The 19,668-nt window shown below is 40.1% G+C and overlaps 1 protein-coding gene across 2 annotated transcripts; it reads right to left on the bottom strand.

Moving 5' to 3' along the window:
* Positions 1-136: 136 nt before the first annotated feature.
* Positions 137-19,653, bottom strand: DUS3L (dihydrouridine synthase 3 like). Of its 2 annotated transcripts, none has more exons than XM_075211849.1 (14): positions 19,386-19,649; positions 18,133-18,225; positions 16,731-17,037; positions 15,172-15,765; positions 14,433-14,474; positions 13,064-13,216; positions 11,691-11,807; positions 11,471-11,536; positions 10,554-10,664; positions 8,938-9,034; positions 5,809-5,884; positions 2,633-2,821; positions 1,502-1,630; positions 137-272 (listed from the first exon to the last, which is right to left on the bottom strand). In XM_075211849.1, the coding sequence occupies exons 2-14, from the start codon at positions 18,222-18,224 to the stop codon at positions 200-202; spliced, it is 2,046 nt and encodes a 681-aa protein (XP_075067950.1). In that variant the 5' UTR covers position 18,225; positions 19,386-19,649; the 3' UTR covers positions 137-199. The 2 variants fall into 2 exon arrangements, with proteins under 2 accessions (XP_075067950.1, XP_075067949.1); XM_075211848.1 differs by lacking the exon at positions 137-272 and adding an exon at positions 279-1,109 and having other exon boundaries at positions 19,386-19,653.
* Positions 19,654-19,668: the final 15 nt, after the last annotated feature.

Genomic DNA, 19,668 nt, shown 5'->3' with positions numbered 1-19,668 from the left:
TGTAGTTAGGGTACCACCATAATACCACCAGTACTCAGGTTTTCTGATACAAATACTGTTCTAAATACACCAACAAGTGTTACTACAGAGTGCCGATGTATAAAACTTGCGCTGTATCATTGTAAACATACTGATATACTTCATTAATTGTTTTATTTAAAAACAAATTCATTCAGCACATTTTGCAAAGAAAAATGTCTCATCTATAAGAGTTGGCCTTGTGTTTCGGGAGGAAGTTGAAATTCAGAGGAACGGGGCCCAGCAGCATTTCACTGTAAGGAGACAAAATGTTTTAGGTAAAACAACTTGTTGGAAGCTCAAACTGCATCCTTGAATACATGAAACCTTTCATGGAAATAAAAACATCAGCTACTATGTTTACAAACTGGTATTTGAGCTAAATAACCTTCATACATTATATGTATTTAGTCACAAAACAAAAAATTTAATTTGGTTCACTTGAAGCCATTTGCAACACTCACAAAATATCTATGTAACAACCCTTCTACAGTAGAACTTGAGGTTTGATGTTTCTTACAGCCATTCTCTGTATTTTTCATTTGAGGGCTCTTATTGGAATACCTTTTAGGACTAAACCTTTCACTAACGTGTCCTTACCCCCTAACCAGGGACTGTGGCTAGGTCATGTGACAAATCAATGGCATGTGATTGGTTTTCCCTCTCAAATCAGCCACCATTTTAAGCTGACAAAATGAATTGATTTGTAGGTTCTGTATTACAGGACTGGCAGAGCCCCAGGAAAAAAAAAAAGCTGTATATAGCTGCCCCTGGAGGCGTGGGCAAACTAGTAATCTCTCTTTTGGTAATGGTGCCTTACAACTTTTGGTCAGCACAACTAGCCAATAAATGCATCCCAGTGATGCACACATCCAATCCTGAGATACACTCCGCAGAACCATGTGACTTGGCATTATTAAAGCTGCCCCTACAATGTCTCGCTGCCTAGATCATACACTTTCAATGCACACACAACACAGTTGCTGAATAAAGATACCACTTATCTGCTGGGACAGGATACTGCCAAAACTACATGGGTACAAAAATAAAAATGGAACATTCCAAGACAATGTTCTGTAAAATGCAGCTCTCTGCAATAACAACAGCAGATGGCCTCATATCACAAACAGATGATATAGAACATATGTATGAAAGTAAAATCTTAGTCTTATTTATAATATAACAAAATATACACAACACAGGTACAGTGATGCAGAATTTCCGTTCTGACAAAGTGTCCTAGTTTATAGCTGCATATATCTTTATCTTCCATTTTGGTTCTCTAGGGTCTGGAGGTGGAGTCTCCATTGGACGAGGACATTAAGCTGTGTATGGTCATTATACAGATTTAACTACACGGTGTAAGGCTACAGCTGGTTCCAGTCTTCTGGTGTGATTAGTCCCTAGCTCTGTGTGCCTGACCACAGCATCAGAGATCCATCTACCTCTGTGAGCTTACACCTAGGAAAGGAATAGAACATACCTGATCTTTATCCAGTCAGTCACATTCTGGCTCGCCATTAATGTCTCCATATAGTCCCTTCCCATGTAGTAGGGAGGCCTCTCATTGATTTTCTGTGGTACATGCTCCAATAAACCAACCGGAATATACCTGCATTTATACAAACAGAGCAAAGGATGGGCATACAGACATGTCCCAAATACATCGATTTCCCCTCAGACTACGTTACGTGTTCTGTTTACCACAATATTTTAGAGACTATAAACAGACTAAACATAGATCCCCCCAGAAAGAAATAAGAGCCGTAGGCTCCTCACAACCCCTATATGGCACCTCTGCACACTGCCTGCCTTTCCGGGGGCTCCATGAAATCTGACCTTTTCACCACCCTCATGCTCCCCACCCTATGACCACATCACTGGCTCTTAGGGTAGTCAATGTGTCCTCCCGCTTGCCCGAACAGGACTGAGAAGGAAATGTAGAAGGCACATTGCTGGATACTTCTCTGTCAGGGTTTCTTGTATTGTGACAGATTAACGGGAATTGTAAGGTTAAGCAAAGAACTAAAGTGTAATGTACTAGGAATGAATAAAACATTCAAAACAAATTAGAATGAGTATTTCTTTTAACCATCTAAAGACATAGGGGATTACTTAGTAAACATGTATACATAAGCGTTAGTTTATATACATTTATACATTTTAAGGGGGTCTTGGGAATATTGTTTATTTGTATAGTGCCATTTATATTCTGCAGCACTGTAGATAGAATATGTAGTCACTGCACCATTAGAGCTTACAATCTAAATTCCCTACCACACACGGCTCCATTTGGTCATAAGTCAATTAATCTACCACTATGTATTGGAATGTGGCACAAACGTAAAAAGAAAACCTGATCTCATTTTAGCGCCTTGTCTACCGATTATTACTTTCTCGATGCAGCTTTTTTTGACGGCAACCGTTTGCTTTGCCTTTCGGCTTGTAACCGAGGTAAGTCTCCTAAAATAAATGCTGTCCTGAAAGTTTGCGACCCTTTTATAGTACAACGTTACAAGTCTCATCATGGATGATTTCTTATTGTACAGATTAAAGAAAGAGAAACCCGTATGCGCGGAGGGTAGAGTCCTGAACTGTAATGAACATTTCCTACCTGCAGAGGAAGGACAGCCACTCCAGCATAAACCGCCTGCTTCTCTCCACTCCCTGAGAGTCCGATCCCCAGTGCTCCAATCCGTAGTTTGTAAACTCCCGGAGGATATCAAAGCGTTCCGAAGAGGAAATGTCCCAGTGCCTCTGCTCCTTTATCTCCGTAAAGAGCCAGGGTTTTACCAGTGCCCCTCTGAAAACAGGAATGTCCGTGTTAAAATGGGTATATCAACAAGTTGTTTATATAGGGTAATCATATCTAGAGTTCTTATTACGTGCTCTGAATTCCATTAAAAAGTATTTTCAAAGTGAGCGGGGCCTGCGTTCCGACTAACAGGTCTAACCTGATAATGGCCTCATAGTCTTTATCAAAACAAACTTATTAAAGAATAAATACAGTATAAAGGGGGACACAGGCTTCTGATGTGTCTGGCCCCATCATAGAGGAGAGAGGTCATTCATAGACATAAGAAAGACATATAGCACTGCTACAAAGTAGAAAAAAATGAAATATACTAATGTTTAAGTATTGCACTGAATTACAATGTTCTTTTACATTTTTAAAACAATGCTTCACTTATTTGTAACAATACAATTTGCAGTAGGAAGTACATTATTAAGCGCTATTGCTGGCGCTATATAAATAATGATGATGATGATGATGATATTATTGTAACAACTGAACCATAGGTCACGAAGCAGATTCGCAGACAATCTGGGTACAAGCAGAAAATATTAATAACTAGTAAACTATAGAGGATGGGTACGAAATATAGATGATGGAAATAATTGCCGGACCTGCTGGCACTGGTCTTTGTCAGCCATTGTGATTGTCGACAATCACACTGTCGACATTTTGAAGCCATCACCAGAATGGAAGTGTCTGCATTTAGCCTGCCAACATTTTCATGTAGACAAGGTAACTGCCAACATCTCCATCGTCGGAAATCTGACCGTATCCCATCTAAACAATTACCCATCAGTGTTCTCCCCAGATAATTTTGCCAGCCGGGTGGCGCTAAGGAGCAGCCGGGTGGGGGCAGTGCAATACTTTGCAATAAAAATGTTGGAGGTTAATGCCCACACCTGCCAGGACCATTGTTTAGGAGAAACAATGATTTGTTCTATTATAATAGGACTCTGTTGGGCTCCCAAGAGCCGGGTGGAAAGTAAAACCAGCCGGGTGGATCACCCGGGAAATAGGTGCTGGGGAGAACACTGTCCATATCATTTATATACATAACACCTAGATGAAAACACAACTCACTTGCAGCATTTGGTGTAGACAGAAGATGACCTGTGTGTGCATTCGACAGCAAGACAACAATAATCGTGTCCATTACAATAGGATAATTAAAACGTCCTCAGGCTTATTTTGGGGGCCACACATCAGGCATGAGTAGACAGTATTAGTAAGTAAACCCGCTATTGGGCAATAATATAATGAAAGGCAGGGTATAATTAAACAAAATATTATAATACTAATAAATAAACGGTTTGCACTTGTGGATAGCACCAACTGTCTCAGGAACCCACTGAAGGGACTGTGGTTAGTAAGCCCATTATTAAGGTACTTTAAGTGCCTGTCCTCCATGTGCGACAGCAGAGAGCTATAACAAAAAAAAAAAAAAAAAAAAAGATGAGCCGTGGATGATTTACACCTTTGCTTCTTTGCCATATTCACGGAATTCTCAGACAAGAGTACTCTGATGGTACATAGAGATCATGCAGGTGTGATGCCTACGTTAGGAGACTGCCTGTTCACCTGGTGAGGTCAGTAACAGCCTGACCAGAGTGTGTGCAGGTAGCTGCGACCTGTGCGATACAGGCAGGAGAGAATAAGTCTGTGTGAGCGCTATCAGCCCTCCCTGGCAGACAGAAAACTATAAATAGTGACAAGAGATTTAGAAAAGGCAATCAGGCAATTGTAGTAATGGTTATAAGCTCAGCGATTGGGCTAATGTCTGAAGATAGAAACATGACAGCTGGTTAAAAAAAACAAACCCATCTAAACAAGATTACATCTTACCCAGAGGAAATAACACGGTCTTGACTCTTACAATATTAATCAAGGGTTACTGCTCAGAGTTTTCAGAAATTATTCTGTTATCACAATGCTTCTTGACCATGGGGCTCATTGTTCTATTCACCATCATCTCTCAGTCAGTTGTAGTGTGTGGGATGGACAGAGGGAACGAGTCCCTCTTACGCGGCTACTGGAACCCTACAACATTCGTACGTTCCGTCTAGTCAACAGGGTTCCGTTCTGTCTGCTGGGAATGGCTATGGCGATAAAGTGAAACTCATGACCTCACATGATCCCTAAGCTTCCTGTTATTGCCAGCTACTACTCTGCCACAGATTCCTGCTGACACACGCGTTCACACAGTGTTTGACATAAAGGACAGTATTCTATCCATGTGCACACTCAACCTAATGCTGGACGTGAATGGTCTGTTGTTGGATCTTGTGTACAGGTCCTTACGGCTATAGCATCACATCAGACTGGGGTGTTATTACACCTATCCTTTTACCTACTATTTATGTGTAAAACTTATGGCGCTGACTGGCACTCTTACACCCACTCAGGGGATAAATATTAACATTTACACCGACGCTAGGTATGCTTGGGAGTTTCCTTCAGGATTATAGCACATTACGAGATTAATAATGTCCGTAGACACCCCCATTAAACATACATATCTAATAGTCTGGCTTCTTGAGGCAGAATTACTGGTATCTTCTGTTGCGGATGTCAAATGTCAAAACAGGCTAGAAACACAGATTTTAAAAGTCACTGCTCTGTGGCCTCTGCTCCCTCCCAGAGACACACTCATATCTTCCATCATGGAGCACGTTGTTCTAGACTCACAAATTGGACTGGTCAAAGCTGCAAATTACGTGACAACGGCATCTGGCAAAGTGGGAACTTCCACCCTGTGTGTCCAGGCACTTCATTCCCCGATACATGAGCCATTTCATGCCATGGATAAATATTATATTTTGGGGGTGTAGCTGTTCTTTAAGAGATGAGGCTATCCCTGCTAACACTGAAATGTAAAAGATTCCAGCAGTGCATGTTTTCAATATCTATCAGTTATACTTGATAAGTAATTTTAGTAAAGTCCTAAACCTTGATCTCTGTGGAGAAAAACACCCTGTAAAACTATAAACACTGACCTTGCCAGCATGATCCCAGAAACGCCTGTCTGCATTGCTCGATTTGCGTCCTCATAAGACAAGATATCGCCACTACCTGGAAACGAAGCGTTCACAGATTAATCTTGCTGGTTCAATCACACAATTCTTGCAAATATTTAATTCTCTACGTAAGTTCAGATCTTTATTACTTTCTATTAAATATCATCAGAACTTTTAATCTTTGGCTGAAGTATATCATTTTCCTATCGACTTACAAGTTTTGTGGCATATGAAGGACCAAGCTGCAAATTCGTGCTCTTTGAAGGCCACTACCAGGTCAGGTGGTACGGAATGCTTTAATGACTCACAGAACTGTGAGTTATAAGGTAGATATGAATATATGGCTTGTTACAGGTCCTAATCTAGACTACGTGTCCTTTCTCCATCAGCCATAACTGCTCCTCGATATATTGGTATTACTTTTAAAGGGTCACTAAGCCTAAATTACAAAGTTTCTGTATGTAGTAATAAAATTGATATTAACAAATATATATATATGTGTGTGTGTGTTTCAGGAGTTTTATCATAACTTTAGAAGGTTTTGAGATCTCCTTTAAAGAACAGACTTTCTGTGTGAGCGTTCAGGATACCATTGGGGGTAAAACACAGATGGGGTGCAATTAGGGTCCCTTCATCCAAATTCAGAACTCCCCTTCCCACCCTATCTGTTTATATAACATAATGTACATGGGACACCAGAGAGGAAGTAACAGTACTATATAAAGCATGGATACGCTGGTCATCAAATCAGTTACAATGCAGGCTGGAAGCAGGAAGTGATGAACCGTGTCTGCACCAATCAGTGCTGGGCAAGTAGAAATATAATTACCATTATCACATTAGATTTTGCAAAGGCCTTTGATACAATGCCACACAAGAGGTTGGTTTACAAAATAAGGGAACTGGGTCTAGGAAACAACATTTGTACTTGGGTTGAAAACTGTTTGGAGAATATGGAAACAGAGAGTTGTGATAAATGGAACATTTTCAAATTGGTCAAAAGTTTTAAGTGGAGTACCTCAAGGTTCCGTGCTGGGGCCAATACCTTTTAATATATTTATTAATGACCTTGGTGATGGTTTACAGAGCAAAGTTTCCATTTTTACAGATGATACCAAACTTTGTAAGGTAATAAAATCAGAGCAAGATGTAGCTTCTCTACAGAGGGACTTGAATAAACTGGAGGATTGGGCGGCCAAATGGAAGATGAAGTTTAATATAGATAAATATAAGGTTATGCATTTATGGATCAAAAACAAGAACACAATCTATAAATTAAATGGGATAAATTTAGGGGAATCTATAATGGAAATGGATTTGGGAGTGCTCGATGACAGTAGACTTAGCAATAGTGCTCAATGTCAAGCAGCAGCTGCAAGGGCCAATAAAGTATTGGCATGCATAAAAAGGGGCATAGATACAAGGGAAGACAGTGTAATTTTAGCACTATCTAAATCGTTGGCAAGACCTCATCTTGAATACGTAGTACAGTTCTGGGCACCACTCTATACATTTTGGAACTAGAAAGGGTTCAGAGAAGGACAACAAAGTTGATAAAGGGTATGGAGTCATCAAGCTATGAGGAAAGGTTAGCCAGTTTAGGCATGTTTATGAAAAGAGACATCTAAGAAGAGATATGATTACTATGTTCAAATTAATTAATTAAATGTCAATACAGAGAACTTTCATGGAAACATTTTACACCAAGAACTGTACACAGGACACGCAGTCACCCCCTAAAGGTTAGAGGAGAGGAATTTTCACAACCAGCAAAGGAAGGGGTTCTTTACGGTAAGGGCAGTCAAGATATGGAATTCACTGCCATGGAAGGTTGTGATTGCAGATTCAATTTATATGCTTAAGAGAGGGTTAGACAAATTTTTAGTGGAAAGGGATATCCAGTGTTACGACCGTTAATTAAAATGAAGGATAGTAGTGGATCCAGGGAGAAATAAGACTGCAATATTGGGTCAGAAGGGATTTTCCCAATTGAAACAGATTGGCGGTTGTTTCATCTATATCAATTTCAAATATAAGTGATGGTTAACAGGAGATCCAAAATAGGTTGAACTTGATGGACTGGTGTCTTTTTTTCAACCTCATCAACTATGTTACTATTATCGCATTAGGAGCTGGAGGATGAGTTATTAATTTGGGTGAAGAGTCCCTTAAAGTTTTTGACTAGTACAGGACTGGCAAAATAAGGGATCAACTTGACACAGTTAGGCAACTTACATATCCTGAAACATGTGCAACTGCTAATCCTTGCTAAGAAACAGATATAGGCATTTTACAGTTTGAAATATGTAAATAGTTTTTTACATATCTGCAAAAAAAAAAAAAACAAAACTATTTACATCTGTGTTTTGTTCATTTATAATACAGTACTTAGTTTACTTATTACACCCCTCAGAAAAAAGTGTTTCTAATGAAGAGGAGAGCTCCCAGCCACAACTGGTTGACTCTGCCCATCTATTCTCACTTCCATTCTTCTTAAATGCTGCAGCAAGACTTTTCTTCTATCTACACACCACATCCACATGCAGATCCCTACACTGGCTCAGTGTGACCTCCCAAACCCAATTCAAATTACTCACCCTCACCTACAAAACCCTCAACAACTCCAGCCTTACATACATTTTAAACCTCATCTCAGAATATTCTCCCTATCATCCTTTTAGATCAACCTCTGACCTGTACCTCACTTTATCTCTGTAACGCCATCTCACTCCAAGCTACAAGGCTTCTCACGTGCCACTACCCACTTATGAAATTCCCTACCACGCCCGCTCAGACTCATCCCCGCCCAGTCTACAAATCTCTCTAAACACCCTCTAAAAACCCATCTCTTTATTACAGCTTACCCTACTCTCACATATACCATGCACCCTCAACTGCCCCAATCTCCACTCTGAGCCACACTCGCTCCTCTGGTGTCTGCCTTCCTTCAATTAGAATGTAAGCTCTCCCATGACAAGTTAAAATCAAATGGCTGAATAGAAGCGTTTCTTCCTCGTTGTGAACAATCAGAACATGCCGTCTACTTTAGTTACAAAATCTACAAAATTAGCGAGTTAAGGGGGTGAACTATCACTTTGTGGCACTTACCAAACAAGGGAAGAGGGTCGGCAATTTTAGCGCATTGATTAATATATTCCCAGTCAGCAAGTTTTGTGTATCGCTGTTCTCTGGACCTTCCATGCAGCTAGTCAAATAAGAGAAAGCAATAATATGAAAGAGAGCATGACGTGTGCAGTGATACATTACAGACAGGGGAGGGGCTAAAGAATCCGGCATCCCTAGTGATTGGCCATGGTGATTATAGCTGTTAAACATATAGGACAATCTAGCTGTGGTGAACTGGTGACCAGCCATTAGCTGCGGCCAGGCAGTCTTTCATACACTGGACTAACTACATGAAAAGTATAAAAGAAAAATTCCAGCGCGGCAATCAGACAGTTTTAGATATTTATTACAATTGTATTTTAGCGACCCTATAAGGCAGTGTTGGCTAACCTGTGACACTCCAGGTGTGGTGAAACTACAAGTCCCAGCATACCCTTCCAGCAATAATCTGCTATATATTGGCAAAGCATGCTGGGACTTGTAGTTTCACAAACACCTGGAGGGTCACAGGTTAGCCAACACTGCTATAAGGTCTGTAAAGCTTTATAAAATGTTTAAGTACTTCATACATTAATTTGTATGTTATTGTTTATGATAATTTATCCTTAATGAAGGAAAGGAAAATTTAAATAAATGTGGCCCCCACCACAGTCAAACCCCCGTTGTACTTTTCCCGATTGTAAACTTTCCTGTTATGTTCCATGAACCCCTCACACCCTAAAGCATTTTATTTGGTCCCAGTCCCTGATTCGACCCCATTTATAGCCTATCACACCACAAAGAATGTCCCAGATAACGTCATTTGTAAGGTCATCTTGCTGTGCCGTAGTTTATCTGCAGAGTCTCGCACAGCAATTCACGTTACAATAATTCTCAAAACAAAACACTGTGTATACAGAACATGGGCAGCACAGTGGCCTAGTGGTTAGCACTTCTGCCTCACAGCACTGGGGTCATGAGTTCGATTCCCAACCATGGCCTTATCTGTGTGGAGTTTGTATGTTCTCCCTGTGTTTGTGTGGGTTTCCTCCGGGTGCTCTGGTTTCCTCCCACACTTCAAAAACATACTGGTAGATTAATTGGCTGCTATCTAAATTGACCCTAGCCTCTCTATCTCTCTGTCTGTCTGTGTATGTGCGTTAGGGAATTTAGACTGTAAGCTCCAATGGGTCAGGGACTGATGTGAATGAGTTCTCTGTACAGCGCCGTGGAATTAGTGGCGCTATATAAATAACTGATGATGATGATGATGGGTAGATGGACTTAGTTAAAGACGTGATAGATTTATTTTTTCTGAAGGCAACATTTAATTTTATTATACAGATATAACTTTTTATGTAAAGTCCACTCCGTGCAGACAGTTTATACATAGAAAAAAAATACAGTGTGGTCAACTGCAAACTGTCCCTCACTCTACACAATCCATTTTTTCCTGGCATGTGTGCTTTAAACACATTCTATTATAATTTGTTATGAGATGACCTAGCCTGGTCTCAGGTAACATCTCCATAGTATGTATAGATGAATAAGATGAACCTTAACTTCCAGAGCACTGGAGGGTGTAAATATTTTATACATTCTGCAATATTAAAACTCACTGTGACCAGCGAAACTCCCCATTCACGCAGCTGTGGAATAAGTTTATGAGCCAAATTTACTTTTTCCTGAACTCCGGTTCTGATCTTCACAGTCAGCGGCACATCCAGAACCTACAGGTAGAAGAGGGAAAAGGGAATAAACTTCTGGGCCATAGAGAATAACACAAAGTTAGCTAATTAAAAGAAAAAAAAAGTAAGTTTTAATATTTAAAATGAAGTAAACTTTAATTTATGGACATATATTAAAATGATTCACTTGTGCTTTAAATTAACTGCGTATATTACACTATTTTAAATGTTCTACATATTTTGTTTTTGAGTAAATCAAAACTAGGAGAGGTCTTATTCAAGAATGATCACTGAATAATGCAACAATTGTTCTAAACAGTCATTTACTTTCATTGCGGCTTGCAATAGACAAATGAAAGCTAAATTGACAAGGCAAGGGGCAGCACGGTGGCTTAGTGGTTAGCACTTCTGCCTCACAACACTGGGGTCATGAGTTCAATTCCCGACCATGGCCTTATCTGTTTGGGGTTTGTATGTTCTTCCCGTGTTTGTGTGGGTTTCCTCCGGGTGCTCTGGTTTCCCCCCAAACTCCAAAAACATACTGGTAGGTTAATCAGCTGCTATCAAATTGACCCTAGTCTCTCTCGGTCTGTGTGTGTGTGTTAGGGGATTTAGATTGTAAGCTCCAATGGGGTAGGGGCTGATGCGAGCGAGTTCTCTGTACAGCGCTGCAGAATTAGTGGCGCTATATAAATAGCTGCTGCTGATGATGATAAATGCTGATTGGTTGTCGTCTTTCAGTGCAAATTTTGCATTTAAGAAGATGATGTTTTTAATTTAAGGATAGTGTCCTCTCTGTTTACATAATCTACATTCATTTAATATACAGTAAGTTTCACTCTTCTTACCGAGTTCATTCCTTTCACAATTTCCTCAAATTTCCTAGTTCTGGTCATTAAACCGCAGCCACCACCCTATAAAACAAGCCACAAATAGGAAAGATTTTTAAATTAGTATAAACAAGCAGCATGGGTGTTATCACAGGTGGCATGTTACAGTATATACATATATATATTTATAGATCTGAGTCTATTTAGCTAAGTAGTTACAGATAGTAAAAACGCTCACCTTATTGTACACCAGATCTATAGGACATCCCACGTTAATATCAACAAAGTCAACATCAATGGTTCGGTTTAGCAGCTCAGCACATTTGGTCATTGTGTCCGGGAAAGCGCCCTCTAGCTGCAAGGAGAGTGGACCACATTAGTCAGCAATTAAAACTCTACAACGCTGATGAGTAAAAAGCAGATTGTAAGCAGAGTGTAAACTACCCAGGGCTCAAAAGTGCTTCTCCTGACTAGTCATTTCTTCCCTTAGGACCTCTGTCTGCTAGTCCTGGTCCAAGGGCCGGCATAGAACATACACAGTGTTTGGGAATCCCTGATGAGAGGGAAAGATCTTCTCACCAGTGACCAGCCAATCAAATGGCTTAAGCCAAGCCATGAATTGAACATGCCAGCAGGATGTGAACTTGCTATAGGACGTCTCCAATTCCCTGCAAATCTATCGCCTAGCTCCCTTGATGGATTAAAAAAAAGTTAGAAAAGTTCCATATTTTAAATGTTGTTCAATGCTCCGGTCACCTTTGTACAGCTATGAAATCTTTTTGGAGATTGCTTATATCAATAACAGCTGGGATGACACCAATGGCCCAATTCAGATCTTAAAATTCCATTACTATGAACCTAAAGTATGGATGTAATGTAACTGCCTCAGAGGTAGTGATAGGTTTGTGCAGGAGGTGCATGTGTTGGACTGTAATCCTATAAAGGGTTTTATTAAATGGAAGAGGAGGGGATTACTTCTGTGGCTTCCTATGGTATAAACCCCCGTTATACGGTCGTGCTATAACTGATTATGAACCTGTGAGGAGAACGCCTTTATGATGCACTGTAAGAGTCGCTGCACCGCAAACGTTCCAAAAATAACAAAAATCAAACAATAAAAACATCGCTACAGATCATTACCCATATTTATAAAATGGGAGGGGGAAACCAAGGAAAGGGAATATTTCATCAACCAGAGAGGTTACATTAACAGACAAACAAAACATCAGTAAAACACTCTCCTGGGACGTTTGCTAAATACATTGATTAATCTTTCAAGATTCCCTCTGATCTTTTCAGCCATGTCTTTAAAACATCAGGCAGTTATTTATTTTTGTTACCAGGTTATATTTTGCAAAATCTGATCTCTAGGTTCAACTGTATAGAAGGCAAAGAGCACAACAAAGCCATAATAATGACCCCAGAGCAACGATAATAATCAGCTCTTATAAAGACACGCAGAATGATGGAAACAGAAAGCAATATATTTAGTAATAGTTGTAGGAGGGCGTGTACAAGTAAAGTGATCTGACAGTTGTAAGCTCCTTTATTGGTTAAATTAGATTATACCCTTCTTACGCTTTTGCGCAGATTCTTAAGGCTACTACAGACCTGTACTCCAAACAGGTCCTCGGAGTGATGCCTCTTCATCAGCGCCCATTCTGAGGGTTTGCCCTGGAGGAGGTGGGTACACATGGCCATCTCGCCGCACGTGATGTCGGCGCCGTAGCGCTTACATATTCTTCTAAATGGAAGATTGCCGCACTAACAATGAGAGCAGAACACAAGCAGCGGATAGGTAAATGGAATCTGTACGGACGAAAGGCTCAAATAAAAATCCAGCCATGATTTATCTACGCGACACATCTACAAATCCCATTGGTCAATTCATACACGTAAAGATCACCTGCTCACGTGGCGGCAGCCATTTTGTGGGCTGAGCCAATCATTATAACAATTAGGTCTATAATTTCACTAGGAACCAGGGACATGATATAGAGGTCCTTACTGAACCAAGACTAATGAGAACTCAGCTTATCACTACGCTAGGAAGTGCCTCAGTGACCTCGCTGGTTCCTAGTAAATTAATAAGCCGCATTCTCATGAATATTGGTATAACTCACAAAATGGCTGCCTCCGCTGTGCAAGGTGACTGGTACGCCTTTATATAAGCCACACCTGTTTTGTTTTGTTTTTTTACACACGTTGAGGGTGGAGCTACAACATACTTACTAACTCTCCCGGAATGTCCGGGAGACTCCCGAACTCCCGGGAGAGCAGGCAAGTCTCCCGCATCCCACAATTCCCTGGCCAAAACAACAAGAATCGCATCATTTTGGCCCCGCCCCGCAACAAAACGTCACTTCCATCGCGGGGCCAAAATGGCACGATTGACCGCGCCCCACCCCGCCCCCTCCCTCTAGTCACACCCCTCTCCCGGACTGCACTGCCTGAAAGTAGGCAAGTATGAGCTACATAAGCAGGTGATTGTGGTAAAATACTTTGCATAATGGTATTGGGAAAGGTTATAAAAAGTTAGAGAAAAAAAGAAGAAAAAAAAAAAGAGCAGGAAACAAAACATAATTTCTCAAAATCCTGCAAAATTTGTTTTTAGCATTAATGGAACTTAGCTTTAAATCAGGCCACATAAAATACCCTCTAAAATCACACTTCGGCAAGGAGTGTACAAATCCCAGGATCAATTTTTTGAGAAGACTTAAAGAAATGCTCGCACCTAAATTTCAGGAGTCATTTCCATATTGAGGTCAATCTTCTCTGGCTCCTTATAGCATCGGCTAAAGCCTAAATTTGCACCCACTGGCTCCTGTATGCTACAATAATATCTCCGCCCCTGATTTAGATGGACAACACTGTTATACAACAGGTTTAAAACTTAAATATAGTGATCAGAAATTAAACAACGATGTATTAATGGTAATGCATATTCTTGACTTTATTCTGAATGAAATACACAACTTACTGTAGTTAATGGAGCAAGGTACAGTTTGTTTCGGAAGTCAAGCTGCAGAACAACAATTGACATACGATTAATTAAAAGAACAACAAATTTCCATTTACAATTTGTGTCAATCATATCAAGACTGTGAAATACATATCCAAAAGATTCCTACATTTCAGCACGGTGGCTCAGTGGTTAGCACTTCTGCCTCTCAGCACTGGGGTCATGAGTTTAATTCCCTACCATGGCCTTATCTGTGTGGAGTTTGTATGTTCTCCCCTTGTTTACATGGGTCTCCTCCGGGTGCTCTGGTTTCCTCCCCCACTTCAAAAACATACTGGTAGGTTAATTGGCTGCTAACAAATTGATCCTAGTATGTCTGTGCACGTTAGGGAATTTAGACTGTAAGCTTCAATGGGACAGGGACTGATATGAGCGAGTTCTCTGTACAGCGCTGCGGAATTAATGGCGCTATATAAATAAATGGTGATGATGATATCTGTAGTGAATTTCAAAAGTGAATTTACAGACCTACTCGCTGCCAGTGTGACACTACACTTAAGTGGCAGCATTACAGACGATCACTCCTGAGGTAAATACTCTCTCAAAAGAAGGTCTATGCCCAGCTTTCCCAGCATATCTAGAACGGGTGACTACATAACATCTGTACTAAACTGTGTGTATTTTAGAACGCTGTAATTAGAGAGTTGCGATGTCATCAATCTACCTACAATATTATACGCCTTTGCTAAGTACTCACTGTTTTCTTCTCACACGGCCTGATCCTTATAATATCTTCATCCGTTACAGCGCCTAATGTCACCCGAGTCCGGTCCAGCTGGGCTCCAGGTGTAATCGGAGACGATTCAGTGCTAGTCTCACTTGCTGGAAGACCCACCGATCCCTCTGTAGTAACCTTGTTAGCGCACACAGTAATGTCACCCGCTTCAGCCGTGGCACATCCCACCAAGCCACCTTGAGGTGCAGGGCTGACCTCAGCTTTGACTTCCAAGCTTCTTGATTTGTGGCACTTGTTGAAAAGCTTTAAGAACTTCTCAGCTTTCTCAAATGGAACTTTCTTCTTCCGCAACTGCTGCTGGAGGTGTTTGTCCAAACTGTTTTTTACTGCAGCTTTTCCTTCCCATTGCTTTACCAGTTCCTCATTAATTAGGTTTTTGTAATCCTCACTCAAGTGTGATCTGGCAAACCGGCATGTAATCCCATAAATGCATTTGCCAAAGGTCTCGTACAGATAGCACTTTGGGCCAATATCTTCCTGCTTCCCTGATAAATATTTCTCAGGGTCGTGCAAAAACTTGCACTTCTCCCGGAAAAAACATTTACTGGCACATCCCTGTACGGAGACAGAAAATATGTTGCGTTAGTTTTACTCTTATTGCATAAACACCACAAGACAAAAAAAACGGATGAAAATAAATGAATAAAAATACAACACCAATTGGTGGAAAGGTACATCAGAAAATGTATCTTTTAATGAGGGAATTCTCCCAGGCCAGACTGCTGATTTGGCTTTGAACACTAAAAAATAAAATTGACCGTACATGTTCAACTGTTGCTCTGTCAGTAGGCAGTCAAGGTAGATCAAAGCTGCCAAGAGTACCTCTCTATAGACAGCAGGGCAATTGATTGGCACAATAGGTTTGTATAAGCCTGGATTAAAACAAGGCAACATATGTTACTGCCTAAGGCCTGGAGCCCATAAAGAAGTACAGGAGTGAAGCTGACCACACATGGAAACGTACAAAGGTTTGTTAAATATTTTTTATTCTTTTGTGTCCACTACAATATCTGCTATTCTTTGGATAGCAAGGTTCTCCCTCCCCCGCCTGTGTGGAGGGTTTCTATCCTGAGGGTCCAGGTCATGGGTGGTAGGTGATAGGAGAATAAGATGATCCTCTAGGACCACCAAACACATCAGATTCAGGACTATAACCCTGAGCTGTGCCTCAAACATCCGCCGAGATTTATCCAAATGCCCCACACATGCCTTAGTCCAATCAGATCAAAGACACAGATGTAGAAGATTGAAATCCTATTGTCATCACCACCAATTGGATCAATAGCCAGGACTTCCACAAGCTTGTGTGATGTCTTTACTCTGCAAGTGGGTAGGTCTGATGTAGCCACCAGATGGCAGTGTGGCCCGACAGATGCTCACAACCTGCGAGACCTACATGTATAGCTGGTGAACACATAGCCTGCCACCCCCTACCAGGACTCTCAGCGGGATATTAAACTGGACACAAAAGAAGAAAACACAGAAGTCTTTACTCATCTATCACATGTAACATTTTATACCTGTGTGATCGACGGACATAACCGCTGCTGCTCAAGGTGAGAAAATTTCACGTGGGGTCGGCTTCTGTTCTGGCCTCTCGCCCGCTTCTTTTCTTGCTTGTCCTCGTCGTTGGTTTCACTCTGATCATCGCGCTCACCTACAGAATCATCCAGCCTAATCTTTTTAGCTTGAGGTTCTGCCGAGACACCGCTTCTCTCCTCAGTCTCGCCAGTATCACTGCACTGCTCAGAATAACTTGTAACTTCTGTGTCTTCTTTATTGGCGCAATCAATAAATTCATGAAACTGCACCTTGGTAGTTAAATATCTGTAGGAACAAAAACATAACTTTTATCATACACAATTTAGAGCTCAAGACTGGCATCCTTAATATTGAAAACTAGACAATAAACAGGAACATTTTTCATAAGCAGCCCCCAGTACCTTGAGAGCAAAATTTTGGGAGTTGCCCACTAAGGTTGGGTACACACTACAATGTGTTCAGCTAAATAATAGACCAATCACCCGATAAACAACCGTTCAGATCAATATTGCATTTGTGTGTACACTTAGTTGATGAACGATAGTCGTTCCAAAGCATCAACTATCGTTTGTTTTGACTGTTCAGCACTATAAATCTCATTCAGCTATGGAAGGATGTCCTTCCAATCCTGCAGTGTGTATGCACTCACGATCAGGATCACCATAGAGTTTACAGAGTCACGATCTTTTCAGCTGACTGTTAGGACAATTGAAGACACAGATCTGAGGGTAAATGTTTTAGAAAATGTACAGTGTGTACACATGAATCGGCATGCTGATCAGAACTTTTTTTTTTCCCAGTCGCTAGTAAAATCGTGGTAGATAACACATTGGTCGAAAAATTCTGCAGTGTGTATCCAGCCTAACATAACTAGACAGAAAATATACTGCGAGATGTCAGTATTAATGATCCATTCTTTTTTAATAAATACAACTGATTAACATCTTTCTCAACTGTGAGCCCAGCGCAAAATATTCAATGAAAAGATCATTAAACTTGAACTACATGTGGTCCTATATAAACTAAACTATTCACAAATGTTTAAGTAAACATTTCAGGAGCTTACCAGAAATTAACATATGTGAGATAAAGTTGTGACAATTTAGGTTTATGAATATTTATTTAATGGATATTAAAGGTTGCTGACTGAAGGTCTCTTGCAGTCTGAAATAGTTTATAACAGAGTACAATAGCTTGCATTCCGATGCTTAGCAAATGCACAATGTTAAACATGTGAAAGGAAGGATAACCTTTACACATATATTTATCAATGTTCAGTAGTTCTTTTATAGAACACATCTTATATACTATATTAAGTGATCTATAAAGGCAGGCTTAAATAGTAAAATAAACCCATTATGTATTAAACGAATTGCTTACTGTGGTTTAATCGCTGCTACACCTCTGTCAGGATTGTCAGGTCCAGTTTCCACTTTGCCATTTTCATTACTTTGATGGTCTCCATCTGCCATTCTGGAGCAAAAAATGAAATTCTTTAATGATAATAATTTTGGAGAGGCAGTGGCTCATAAGCTATTAGACAAGTAATCAGTTATAAGTTTACTGAAAGAAATATGCACAGCTTAAACAATACAAACACACTATAAAACTGTAGTAAATAAAAAAAATTGAAAATTGTTTACATAAACATATTTTACTAATTTTCACATGAAACTATTAAACTACTTGTATTGACAAGCATCCTTTTATAGTTTTTGTTTAGGAAACGCATACCCTATATGGTTACGTGTAATGTTTCTGCATATTGTAAATTATCAAAATATTGTATTGTAAAATATTTTTGGTGGTCATTGTATGAACAAAAAAAATCAAATTAAAGTTAATTTAAAAAGGATTTCGATATTTAGACAATTGTAATGAAATGATGTATCTTGGTTATAGGCTGTATTGATAAAGTAGCCATCTAACACCAGGGGGTAAATGTATCCTACCCCGATTTGTACAAGTCGCCAGAAATCGTCGAGTTGACAGCTAAAATTTAAAGCGGCGCTGCCTTGTAAAGGGAAACTTCACTTTACAAGGCAGTGCCGCTTTAAATTTTAGCTGTCAACTCGCCGATTTCCGGCTACTTGTACAAATCGGGGTATGATACATTTACCCCCAGATGTACACAAGATATACTTTCTGCATGGAAATAAGTTGGATGTATAAATGCATGAAGACTCTGACATGTACACCTGCAATATTTAAATCAAACTTATTTCTGTACCAAAGGTATCTGAACTAAATATTTATGTTATAACCCTGGCAATTCTATCCTATAAATTAGGACAATTTATGCCAACCCAGGATTTCTCTTAATACAACAATGTGGAGATTATTACTACCTCAAAACACTCCACTTTAGAGGAAATTATTTTTCCATTCAACAATCAACATTTTAGTAACGCTGCAAGAAAACATTTAAAGTAAACTGATAAATAGATGGCCAGCATGCAACCTGATTGAGAATTGATTGGCAATCAGCACTCAAGTCACAAGGATGAAATGATTAATTGATGTATAACCAAAGGGCTAGGACCATCCTGCTCATAGGGAATGCAATGTTTTGCAGTTTGCTATTAGCGCATTAAATACACCATGCATATATTTACTGTAAATAAAATACACACATAACGTGTCTCTGCTACTGTAACTCCACTGCTTTCTCCACGCTGAACCGGTGAAAAGGAAATTACTCAGGTTGCAACCACAATTGCAATCCCCCATTAGACTCCGGTAAGCGCTTATATCAGTCCGCACGGAAACATCGCACCGGTCACAAGGTTCCGATTGATTATTTTCACAGTGCCGTCATCTCAGTGTAGCCTCATTTACATAAAAGCGCCTGCAAACTGCTCCGTCATGTGACATGACTCATATTGTTGCTGAATCCTAGTATCCAGTGTGGTTCCT

The sequence above is a fragment of the Mixophyes fleayi genome, chromosome 5 (assembly GCF_038048845.1).
Source record: "Mixophyes fleayi isolate aMixFle1 chromosome 5, aMixFle1.hap1, whole genome shotgun sequence".
In the NCBI taxonomy this organism is placed as follows: Eukaryota; Metazoa; Chordata; class Amphibia; order Anura; family Limnodynastidae; genus Mixophyes; species Mixophyes fleayi.
The sequence above is the reverse complement of the archived record's forward strand: the minus strand, read 5'-3'. Positions and strand labels throughout refer to the sequence as shown.

Excerpts from the sequence above, each read along its gene's own strand:
- DUS3L (XM_075211848.1), bottom strand. The coding sequence starts at position 18,224 with ATGGCAGATGGAGACCATCAAAGTAATGAAAATGGCAAAGTGGAAACT. Across the intron at positions 15,766-16,730 it reads TATGTCCGTCGATCACACAG|GGATGTGCCAGTAAATGTTT; the intron begins GTATAAAATGTT and ends GTCTCCGTACAG. Across the intron at positions 5,885-8,937 it reads CGACCCTCTTCCCTTGTTTG|GTAGTGGCGATATCTTGTCT; the intron begins GTAAGTGCCACA and ends CTTCGTTTCCAG.